General features: G+C 38.4%; 1 protein-coding gene across 1 annotated transcript in view; it reads left to right on the forward strand.

Moving 5' to 3' along the window:
• Nucleotides 1-2,108: 2,108 nt before the first annotated feature.
• The window catches only part of LOC134666811 (protein ARV1), an 80,911-nt gene continuing 70,225 nt past the window's right edge, over nucleotides 2,109-12,794 (forward strand). The window contains exons 1-6 of the mRNA XM_063524108.1: nucleotides 2,109-2,273; nucleotides 2,741-2,860; nucleotides 6,426-6,562; nucleotides 7,237-7,373; nucleotides 7,938-8,009; nucleotides 9,413-9,577. Of these exons, the coding sequence (XP_063380178.1) occupies nucleotides 2,175-2,273; nucleotides 2,741-2,860; nucleotides 6,426-6,562; nucleotides 7,237-7,373; nucleotides 7,938-8,009; nucleotides 9,413-9,577 (730 nt within the window). The 5' untranslated portion in view covers nucleotides 2,109-2,174. The remainder of the gene's footprint in view (nucleotides 2,274-2,740; nucleotides 2,861-6,425; nucleotides 6,563-7,236; nucleotides 7,374-7,937; nucleotides 8,010-9,412; nucleotides 9,578-12,794) is intronic.

A 12,794-nucleotide genomic window follows, 5' to 3' on the forward strand; every position in this document is an offset into this window, starting at 1 on the left:
AAATGGAGTTTCAAATATCCTTATAACTAGTAATATTTTCACTTTTAATTTTTCAAAAAATTTTTTTTTATATTTCCGAAATAGGGACACCCACCAATTTTGGGTATTTTATGTATAAATGAATGTTCTATTACATATATTTTTTTTTTAAATATTCATTTGGCTCAACAGGGTAAAAATACCGTATGTATGTATGTAATGTATGAACAGACACAACCGGGAGAACTCCCGGTCCCATATCGACCACCGCGCCGCTCTGTACGAATTTGAATTTCGAACGTAACAAATTGCTAAAATGGACTATAATATAGTCTATAATAGCCGCATACACCCAATAATAATAATATTATTATTGGCTGTATGCGGCTTGGTTGTCGTCGCGTCACGAAATTAAAAAACCGGCCAAGTGCGATTAGGACTCGCTTTTCTAGGGTTCCGTACATAAGTCCGACTCACGCTTGACTGCACATTTCTAATAGGTTTTCCTGTCATCTATAGGTAAAGAACTATTTTGAGTATTTTTTTCAAAATTTTAGACCCAGTAGTTTCGGAATTAAAGGGGGGGGAATGGTAATTTTTTGGCTATTTTCTTAAATAACTTCGAACCTATGTATTTTAAAATTATATAAAAATATGTCCATCTTTGGGTCACGAATTTACATATGTGTACCAAATTTCGACTTAATTGGTCCAGTAGTTTCCGAGAAAATAGGCTGTGACAGACGGACAGACAGACAGACGCACGAGTGATCCTATAAGAGCTTACGTTTTCTATATAATCAATCGCATATTCTCGAAGCCGTTTGCAGATATTGCTAAGAACGTATAGTTAGACCGAAAAAAGTCTGCAGCGATGTTGACGCAGTGCAAGTGTCATTTTAAACGTCAAACTTCTATGAAATTATGACGTATACTTAACACTTACACTGCGTGGGCTATCAAATACGCTGCAGACTTTGTTTAGTGCGACTTTAGTAATGTAACGATCTTGGAGATTTGGAAAATATTTTGTGTATAATCTCCTTTTTTTCCATTGCAAGATCAATATCAACGCAGCTCATATTAAAACGGAACTTTTTAGTGAGCCGCGTTTCCCGCCTTTTTATTTTTTTATTTCGTGACGCGACGACAAGCAAGCCGCATACGCATACAGCCAATAATAATATAGTCCATTTTAGCAATTTGTTACGTTCGAAATTCAAATTCGTACAGAGCGGCGCGGTGGTCGATATGGGACCGGGAGTTCTCCCGGTTGTGTCTGTTCATACATTACATACATACATACATACATACGGTATTTTTACCCTGTTGAGCCAAATGAATATTTTTGAAAAAAATATATGTTATAGAACATTAATTTATACATATAATACCCAAAATTGGTGGGTATTTCGAAAATATAAAAAAAAATTTTTTTGAAAAATTAAAAGTGAAAATATTACTAGTTATAAGGATATTTGAAACTCCATTTTTTTTTTAATAATTCATCTAGATTACTTACATAATGTGTATAAGTTACAAAAAATCGGTTCGGTAGTTTAGACAAAAAAAAATGAAAACCAAATTTCTTTTTTTTTAATTTTCTCAAAAACCTGCAGCATTTTAGGGTTATTTTTTTGGTGAAATAGCATCTTACATGGCCTAATAAATTGGCAAAACGGCAATCAATTTGGCTTCTGGGGCCGATGCCCCATACAAACACGGCTAGACCCTTTGCCGCCTTTTTCTACTGACAAGATCTGCTTGACCCAGTTATAATAAATAACCGACCACCACCGACCACCCAATAAGAGTAAATTTCAAACGCTCGATGCAGAATTAAAACGCTAGACGGGTTGTCAATTTGAAAATGTCCCGTTTAGAAACCTTGCTTTGTTTGCTATTATTTCTGATTATTATACTAAATAAACCTCATCAAGATGTGATTAAAAGCTACAAATGAAAACAAAATGAAATATTTGAAAATAAAAGTAATTTATAGTTTAGCTTTTTTAAAGGCTTTAATAAACTCAAAGAAAGAAAAACTTAACAATTTCTAAATTGAATTGTGGTTTTCGAACATGCATCGGTTCTGTCTGTCAGAAATCAAAATGTCTAAATTTGTGGAGTGAAGTGATCTCGTAACGCTTAAACGGAGTTTATATCTTAAATTTACACAGCATGAATAGTTAAAAATGGCCGAGAATAAACCCTATAAATGTGTTAATTGTGGAGAGGCATCTGCGGCATTATACAAAACTTATGGGCCGTCTGTTTTGAAGCTGACCAAATGCGTAAGTAAATTGAATGTTTTCGGCTGTTTACCATCACAAATAGCTTAATAAAACGGAAAAATACAGTTTATTTAAACGTTATAATTATCTGAATAAGATCACTCCTTTGCTAAACATAAAATCTTTACATACGAGCTAAAATCGAACACAAAAACACAGCGAAAAAATCTTAATAAATAATCGTCGCCTAACCCTATTTAGTGTTGCCTGAGGCATTGTTCCCAAGAGACTAGTCGCAGTACCTCTTTGCAGAGCTAAGCTTAGACTAGGCAAAGAAACGCCGCTACCTGAAAGTTGCCAGACACACCAATATTGAAGTTTCTCTGGTATTTCTTTCCTAGCCCTTTGGTGGCTGAATACCAAGGCCCATATGTCTTAACCGTAGGGCCACAAATACTTAATGGTTTTTGAAAACTCCTTTACTTCTAGAAAGTTTTTTTGTGATAAAATTTGTGTTTTTTTTTCAGGATAAATGCAACGGAATTGTGGACAAATATATAGAATATGATCCAGTGATTGTTATGATTGACCTGGTGCTGGTATCGAAGGAAGCTCAGAGACATGTGCTGTACAATACAGAGTTTAAGGTAACATAGTGTATTTGATATTTTATGACTTACTTATTTGTGCCAAATTAAATCACTAGTAGTTGCCCACTCTTACCGATAGGCCACCAGCGCTTCTCCCTTACTAGCTATAGTATACCTGTAATATATATATATATATATATATATATATATATGTCGGGAATTGTGGGCGTATCATACTATCGGCAGCACATTAGAACCTTCAATCGTGGATGACGAGGGCCTTCAATGAAATAACTACGTTGTCCAACTCACAAACTTTACTGCACAAGACTCATTACAAATCACAGCACGCGATACGTATCTTATCTTAAGCAAACCAGTGGATTTGACCCAGGAGCCGCCACAGACGTCATCTTCTCCCGTTCGTTCTCATCGTGCTTCTTCTGATAGCGGAAGCAGTTATAAAGTTGACCCAAAAATTTTTTATTAAGCTATGAGCTTCATCACATATGTTCCTTGAGTAATTCTAAGCATTTCAAGCCTGGGAGCCAATAAGAAATGTGTGTCTACTCGGATTTGTAATGGATTCAAACTTTCAACCCCTTTTTAACCCTGTTAGGGGATGAATTTTACAAAACGCTGAAATTACTTTTCCTGTCTTTTAATAATATCCCCAAATACAAAGATTCAAGTCCCGCGTTCGAAAATTTTTTTGATATCCATACAAACTTACAACTCCTTTTTCACCACCTTAGGGGATGAATTTTCAAAAACGCTGAAATTAGTTTTCTTGTATTTTAATAATATATCGTTTTACGAAGTTTCAAATTCCTAGCTTAAAATAAAACTTGAACCCCATACAAACTTTCATCCCCTTTTTAACCCCCTTAGGGGTTGAATTTCTCAAAATCGCTTCTTATCTCTTGTACACTTTATAAATGTAATCTAGTGTGCAAATTTCAACTTTCTATCTTTTGTAGTTTCGGCTCCGTGTAGCAAAAATCTCCAACCAAATTTTTCACCTTTATACGTTTTTCTTGTAAAATTACTATGAAATTGAAAAAACAAATATCAGCAATGAATTCTACGTCTTTGGTTTATACGAAAATGATACCAAACTTGCCCTAGTACCCACCAGGATCAGAGTAGATTTTTTTTAAAGATGACGGATGGCGGCCGTCTTTGTACCCCACCCTCCCCCCCACTTCAGGCTAGAAATGCTTAGAATTACTCAAATATCAGATGTGATGAAGCTCATAGCTTAATAAAAAAATTTTGGGTCATGTATGGCAGCGTTACATAACTGACTCCAGTATGAAGATTGATTGACAGCATAACTTCCATTGTTCTCGACTTCAATTGTTTTAATAGCGCACTCTATGACGTCTTAGCGGAACTGCGTCGAACGCCACTCAGGTGTACGTAACACCCTAGTTTGCTCTATTTGTCAAGGTTTGCATGATAAAACGCCTCTTGAAGGCGATAGATGGCACATTTCAGCCGTTCTCCGATACGGCCCACCTGACATTGTACGGGTCCCTCCGTACATTATCTATCCCCCTTTATGATTTTCACTGGTAGACTAGAGCGAAGATCAGATTCCTTCTGCTTCCAAAAGTAGAGGACTGTAGAGCGCAGTTCATCTGCACCACCACGGCATCCTGACATTGTATGCATCACTGCATACATCTGCGGACAATAACACTTTCAATAACACGCACATAGATCATTGTCGTGAATGAACAAGTTCAGCGCCACCTTCTCAATAACAGTACCAACAACTTGACTTTACAACATCTTGGTTCCAACACACAGCTAGCCTCATCGCCTGGCCGAAACCCCGCAGTTGCAGTTACGAATAGGACTGTGCCCTCCAGCACCCAGCCCTCAAACGCCCTCTGAACAACTCAGGATTCGGTTGCGACCGCCAACTCATGTGATGAACTTCTCAAATAAACTATTCTGAATGGTATCATTACTGTTAATTTGAAAGGGGTGTGAACCACGTTTTGTCTTTTATGTCAATATCATAAAACCAAATGGTTACTTAGCTATTATTATTCATGCAAAATGCTAAACTGACAGCAAAAATGACTAGTTAAGATTTCTTCAGCTTTTATGGGGTTAAAGTCATCTTTTAGGTTCTTCAAATAGAATCACGCAATTTTAACACTTTTCAACGAATACAGTTACAATTCATAAAATAATGGTACCAACTCACATGATTTCCGACCTCCAGTGACAGTCTAGCGACCAGTAAATATGCAGCTCATCTCGGTTTCTGTAAACAAACTAAGGCACCCATGTTTATGCAACCGCAGCTGCAACCCGTGCGAGACGGGAGATCTCGCAGCAACTATCTTCGTTCTTCGTGGTGAACAGCAGAGGGCTGTAAACGTGTTTACTTAGATTTACCTACATTATTTACAACAATCACAACAACATTTCCACGAACATTTCACACAACATAACATAAAACGTAATTATGAAAAAAACTTGATCACAATTTACAAAACATGAAATATGTCATCAAACTGCACAACGGGACTTAATCGCGTATTTAAGTTTTAAGATTTACCTCCGACGTTGACGATGAAATATGTCAACTGTCATTTCACTTCAAATATTTTCCATCACGATGCTTCTTTATTTTCCACCAGCGACAGCATGAGATTTCTTCATTTTCTAAGGCCTTTATAACTCTTGAATTAAAGAATGCCAGGGATTTTCAAATTCAGGGCAGATTTTCGGGACCTTCAGTCCACCTTCATTTGGCAAATTTGAGCTTTCAAGAGGAATTCCGTAGCGAATTCCGTGTGTTCGGCCGCACTTCTGATGTCGGGAATTGTGGGCGTATCATACTATCGGCAGCACATTAGAACCTTCAATCGTGGATGACGAGGGCCTTCAATGAAATAACTACGTTGTCCAACTCACAAACTTTACTGCACAAGACTCATTACAAATCACAGCACGCGATACGTTTCTTATCTTAAGCAAACCAGTGGATTTGACCCAGGAGCCGCCACAGACGTCATCTTCTCCCGTTCGTTCTCATCGTGCTTCTTCTGAAGATTGATTGACAGCATAACTTCCATTGTTCTCGACTTCAATTGTTTTAATAGCGCACTCTATCACGTCTTAGCGGAACTGCGTCGAACGCCACTCAGGTGTACGTAACACCCTAGTTTGCTCTATTTGTCAAGGTTTGCATGATAAAACGCCTCTTGAAGGCGATAGATGGCACATTTCAGCCGTTCTCCGACATATATATGCAGTTCCAATCTGGAGTTTGTGGTTCAAAGAATAGTTATTTGTTTTACAAAGTCATTGTTTATCTTCTCGTGCTAATAGTGATACCTGCTAAGAATGTTTTTGTATGTAAAACTTTTATTAACTCCAATTATTTGTATAACTATTTCTAGCAATGAAAACTAGGACCAGACTTATGTCTGTGTATATTTATATATGTTACATAAATGTTCCTGACAATTTTCATGTAATTTAAACATGTTGTTTTAAAATGAGAGCAACTAATTATAGGAGCAGCTTTTTAGCAGCCAAATGTGTGAGTCATAAACATATACTCAATTTCTTATACATTATTTTCATATACTTCCAGGCATATTGGAAGCTATTCATCATCCTGATAATGATAGAAACATACGGACTATGGCGGAGTGATAGTCTGTTCAACATTGTGGTCAATACCACATGCGGCATACAGACTAACAATACCACATTAAATATTACACATTTGTAAGTATTTGTTAAACTAATACAGCAGTGGCGGATTTGCGCTAAGGTCAAGTAGGCCCGGGCCTAGGGCGGCAAGATATTAGGGGTGGCAAATTGTGACAAAAAATTCAATGATGATAACAAGAAATAACTCAAAATGTAGTCAATATTATGGGTGCTGTGAAAAGGGCGGCTACAGGGCCTGGGGCCAAGCATAGAAAAGACTGCAAATCTGCCACTGTAATACAGTGCCCATATTAAAACATGTAAAGCGAGCTTTAGACTAGCAAGAACTTGCATGAAATTGTCATTACATTGCGGTCTCTGTACTTTTGAATGCAGTTTACCTGAGTAGTCGGGAATATAACGTAAATTGCATGCAATTCCTTGCTAGTCTATGCCTTGCTTATCAATGTAATGCTAGGCAAGCCACTTGCGTCCAGGGACCGTTACCGGTATAACTAAAAATCAAAATATCTCATACCTTTCACAATATTTCTTTGATATTATAGAATAGTGTTTAAGTAAGCATATTGATTGATCATATTAGCTAAATTAAGTGCATAAATTTACATAAACAACCGTGATACCGAAATTGAATACCGGTTTATTTGTATGAAAAATATACTGGTATTGGGTAACTACTTGCGTTACAGTACTAAAATGATGTTTCATCTAAAATACTAATGTTTCAGGCCTCCATCCCTCCGATGGGAAGCACCGCAATGGTGGCAGCGACAATGCCGCGGGTGGCAACCAGAGGAACGAGACGAGAGAGACCTGTTCATATGGGAGAAACACTTCTACATACAGTTCATTTCTACATTCGCCGGTACGTTTGCTAAAAAACCAGGATTCAAATTATAAGTTATCATTCTAGCTTCAATCGAAAGACGTCTTAGAAAGAAAATGATGTTGGATCCGACACATTCTCAAAAGACTGAACTGCTTATCCAAGCAGTCGGTTGCTAATCCACAACAAATGTAGTGCACAATTGTTTTCCATCGTATTATCTCGGAAACGTTCGTATTTGTCATGCTACTTCAGTCAACCTCAATACTTTTTGTACCGAGACTGACTGAAATAGCAAGACTCGTTCGTGCGTTTCCGTGAAAATACGATAGAAAATAATTATGCACTACATCTGTATCGGTATTTAGATGGTCGTGGTCGAGATGTCCTTGTAAACTTACTTGAAAAATTGGAGATGATTAAAAAATAAAGCTAGTCCAACTGTTCTTGGCTAGAAAAAACTAAACACCGAAGGCAGTGCTACAAAATTTTTCGTTTCGCCGCCACACACTTGGCACCACACAGCCAATAAACCTGTCGTAATTACCACTATGCACTTTAAATTTCGTAAATGATCCTAAACCTCTATGTTTGTAATTTCAGGTGTCACCGCATTCATAGTGACGGTGCACTTCGCCATGAAAATGCTGAAGCCTTTCATTTCGCAAAATGAAGGTAAGATACATTCATTTTTAATTCAAGTTTTTTTATAAGTAGGTATATTCCATATTAAAAAACCGGACAAGTGCGAGTCGGACTCGCCCACCGAGTGTTCCGTACTTTTTAGTATTTGTTGTTATAGCGGCAACAGAAAGACATAATCTGTGAAAATTTCGACTGTCTAGCTATCACGGTTCGTGAGATACAGCCTGGTGTCAGACGGACGGACAGCGGAGTCTTAGTAATAGGGTCCGGTTTTACCCTTTGGGTATGGAACCCTAAAAAGTACCATAAGGTCAATTTTAACATGATAAACTTAAACTTACTGTGATTGCACGTATGTGTGAGTGAAATCTTAAAAGAAAGGTCAGTGTTCTGATTGATCTGAAATGTGGCATGTTAAAGATGTAGTGTATAATTGTTTTCCATCGTATTTTCTCGGAAACGTTCGCATTTGTCTTGCTACTTTAGTCAACTTCAGTACTTTTGTACCAAGACTGACTGAAATAGCAAGACACGTTCGTACGTTTCCGTGAAAATACTATGGAAAATAATTATGTACTACATCTGTACATACATCAGGCTGATCTGGTGGCATAGGAACACCTTTAATTTAGTTTTGTTCGAACTGCTTGTGTTAGGCACTTGTCCCACCAAGAGCGAGTAAGCGATTAACTATCGGCGATTTTCTCGCCCAAGAAACGAACAAAAGATTAGGATCCTGTGTTAGTAAAAGAGACACATATATTAATAGTTCATCGCTGGCTGTTCACACTGCCGGCGAGAACACTCGCTCTACTAGTTTGTCGCCGCGATAAGATAAAACTAGCTCAGCGGTACTCGCTCGGCGATGCTCGCTTCGTAGTTAGAACTCAAGCTGCGAGACCAATCAGTCTGCGTGTTCGGCTACGCTGCACCGCCCGAGCGAGTGACGCCTGTCGCACTCGAACACTCGCCTATAGCCGAGCGACAAAACTACACTCGCTTCTCGCCGCTCGCCCATTCGTTTCTAGTTTATCGTTCTACTCGCTTATCGCTCATCGTCGGCGGTGGGACTAGTGCCTTAAGTCTCATTTTGTATGGGATTTTGAACAACGCGCCAAGCGAGACGTGTTGGAAACTCAAAATTCCATACAAAATTAGACTTAACACAAAACACAAACGCGTAAGTCACACCACACTATCGAATGACATTTACACTATGGTACATGCAGGGCTATAACCGCAAAAATCGAAGTTCGCAAATTGCGAAGATTTTTCTCTGTCACTCTAATTACGCCTTCATTGGAGTAAAAGAGAAAGATCCCCGCAATTTGCGAATTTCGGTTTTCGAGGTAGCCACTCAGATGAAATTGTTGAAACAAAACTTAGTTTTGGGGGTTTTTAATGTTATTTTTTTTTTAATATTCTGATTTCAGTCCGCTTCTCATCTTTACTTAAAGCGTTCTCACTGGCCAATGTGAGCATACTATTAACCCTTCCAATGCTGGTGTGGGGCTCAGATCCCGTTGCCGAAACTAGAGCTTTCCACTATGGATTAGTTTTCGTGTATAGCTTCGCTGTGCACCTTAATACATTTATTGGTAAGTGACATTTCCCCTACATCTACTCAAATGTAGATCCTATGAGATTTGGCTTAAAGGGCTGTCATCCAGGGCATAAAATTCCATTGAAAACCGGCCAAATGCGGATCTATTTCCCCTACGTCGTATGTATTAACTGTATAAGTGTCTTGGCATCCTGCAGCTGTAAATTAACTTATACCAAGTGTTTGGCTGAATAAAGAATAAATCACTAAGTCACTCGGAAATCGCTTTTGTAAAAACTGGTACCTGCGTCATCGCACTAGTTTTTAGGGTTCCGTACCCAAAGGGTAAAACGGGACTCTATTACTAAGACTCTGCTGTCCGTCCGTCCGTCCGTCTGTCACCAGGCTGTATCTCACGAACTGAGATAGCAGGTGAAATTTTCATAGATGATGTATTTCTGTTACCGCTATAACAACAAATACTAAAAACTGAATAAAATAAAAATTTAAGTGGGGCTCCCATACAACAAACGTGATTTTTGACCGAAGCAACGGCAACGTCGGGCGGGGTCAGTACTTGGATGGTGACCGTTTTTTTTTTCATTATGGTACGGAACCCTTCGTGCGCGAGTCAGACTCGCACTTGCCCGATTTTTAGGTACAATGAATTGATTCCTAATTTTCTGTTATTATCGGTGAGGGTGGTATTCCACCTGTCCATGTTTATTTAGTCTCACATTTTGCTCAATGAAAGAGTGAGACGCAATGGCATTGAACAAAGATACTGGACAGAAGAAAACCACCCTAAGTTACATAGATTTCTATTTCCTTCTGCAACAACTAGTGCTTGTGGCAATGGGGTTGACCGGTCAAAGTATAAATTATTATTTATTTTTCATGAGACACAGTACAGTCACCTGCAATAATATGTCACTCTTCGAAGGCTGCAAAAATATGTGACACGCTCTTATGGCTCCACAAATAAGATCGTGTCAGATATTTTTGCGGCGTTCGTTGTGTAACATACTATTGCAGGACTGTACATTGAAATAGGACTGCCAAACTGCAAAACAGTTTGATGGCAGTTTAGGAGATAGGTGCTTGGGTCAAGGAGGTCGTATCTCTTAAGAAGAGATCTTGATTATGTTGCGTGTCGAGGGTTTATTTATAATAGCTAAATGACTAGTTTGGCTAGGGGCAACACAATTGGCCACTGCTAGCGCGACAGTAGGTAATCTACAGACTAACGATAGTAACGATGTTTGCCGAAGGATTGCGTGTGGTAGAATGCTCCAGGTAGAATGCTTTTGGTAGCCGTATCCTTTACTGTTTTATGCGAACATGTGCATCCCCACTATGTCCTGCTAACGGTACGCTGTACGGTACCAAGAGCTTCCCACGCAACTAAACTATGCTAAATTACACAATAATAAAATACAATGATTCTACCGGTGTGAAGTTAGCAGCCAAAGTTAGCAGCCGCCGATAACCCAACCAAATTAAGAAGTCAAAATTTTTAATGTAAAAAATGTCATAGAAAACCCCTAAAAGAGCACCTGATACATGTAATTACAAAGTAAACAGACCGAACAAGACTACAAGTGATGAAAAACTAAAATATGTACATTTTCGTCACAGAACTCATGCTATCTGTAATATCGCCTAATAAAACGGCAAGCTAGCTCTAGAGGTTTTTAAAACCGGTTCCATGCAGCATGCAGCAAAAGCTGCTGGGATCTATAAGTGATACTCGACCATAAACTTGGAGAAAAGGGGAGACCAAGGCAAACTGAACCCAAAATATTCTAAATAGTTCCAGTATTCAAAGATTTTTACCATGAAGGACGGCAAGCAAGGGATTTTCGACCTATGTGACAGATAGCTACTGTCATAACCTACAAACGATTGTGCGTCGCAAGTTGATACTCGATCGATAAGACTAGTCAATTAACAGAAAATTATAAAATTAAGATTTTCTTACTTAAGTGGCTGCTGAGAGCTACAAGTGCTGAAACGGCAAGCAAGAGATTTTTGAAACCTGAACTATAAAGCTAGATAATCATGCTAAAGAACTGCTGAGAGCTTTAAGTGATACTCGACCGCAAACATTGTGAAAAGGGGATACCAAAGCGAAATGTACCCAAAATATTCTGAAAAGTTGCAGTTTTCAAAGATTTGTAGCATGAAGGACGGCAAGCAAGGGATTTTCGACCTATGTGACAGATAGCTACTGTCATAACCTACAAACAATTGAACGTCGCAAGTTGATACTCGATCGATAAGACTAGTCAATTAACAGAAAATTATAAAATTAAGATTTTCTTACTTAAGTGGCTGCTGAGAGCTACAAGTGCTGAAACGGCCAGCAAGAGATTTTTGAAACCTGAACTATACAGCTAGATAATCATGCTAAAGAACTGCTGAGAGCTTTAAGTGATACTCGACCGCAAACATTGTGAAAAGGGGATACCAAAGCGAAATGTACCCAAAATATTCTGAAAATTGCAGTTTTCAAAGATTTTTACCATGAAGGACGGCAAGCAAGGGATTTTCGACCTATGTGACAGATAGCTACTGTCATAACCTACAAATGATTGTGCATCGCAAATTGATACTCGATCGATAAGACTAGTAAATTTACAGAAATTTACAAAATTAAGATTTTCTTACTTAAGTGGCTGATGAGAGCTACAAGTGCTGAAACGGCCAGCAAGAGATTTTTGAAACCTGAACTATACAGCTAGATAATCACGCTAAAGAACTGCTGAGAGCTTTAAGTGATACTCGACCGTAAACATTGTGAAAAGGGGATACCAAAGCGAAATGTACCCAAAATATTCTGAAAAGTGGTAGTTTTCAAAGATTTTTACCATGAAGGACGGCAAGCAAGGGAGTTTCAACCTATGTGACAGATAGCTACTGTCATAACCTACAAACGATTGTGCGTCGCAAGTTGATACTCGATCGATAAGACTAGTCAATTAACAGAAAATTATAAAATTAAGATTTTCTTACTTAAGTGGCTGATGAGAGCTACAAGTGCTGAAACGGCAAGCAAGAGATTTTTGAAACCTGAACTATATAGCTAGATAATCATGCTAAAGAACTGCTCAGAGCTTTAAGTGATACTCGACCGCAAACATTGTGAAAAGGGGATACCAAAGGGAAATGTACCCAAAATATTCTGAAAAGTTGCAGTTTTCAAAGATTTGTAGCATGAAGGACGGCAAGCAAGGGATTTTCGACCTATGTGACAGATAGCTACTGTCATA

This window comes from Cydia fagiglandana, chromosome 8 (genome assembly GCF_963556715.1).
Source record: "Cydia fagiglandana chromosome 8, ilCydFagi1.1, whole genome shotgun sequence".
NCBI lineage: Eukaryota > Metazoa > Arthropoda > Insecta > Lepidoptera > Tortricidae > Cydia > Cydia fagiglandana.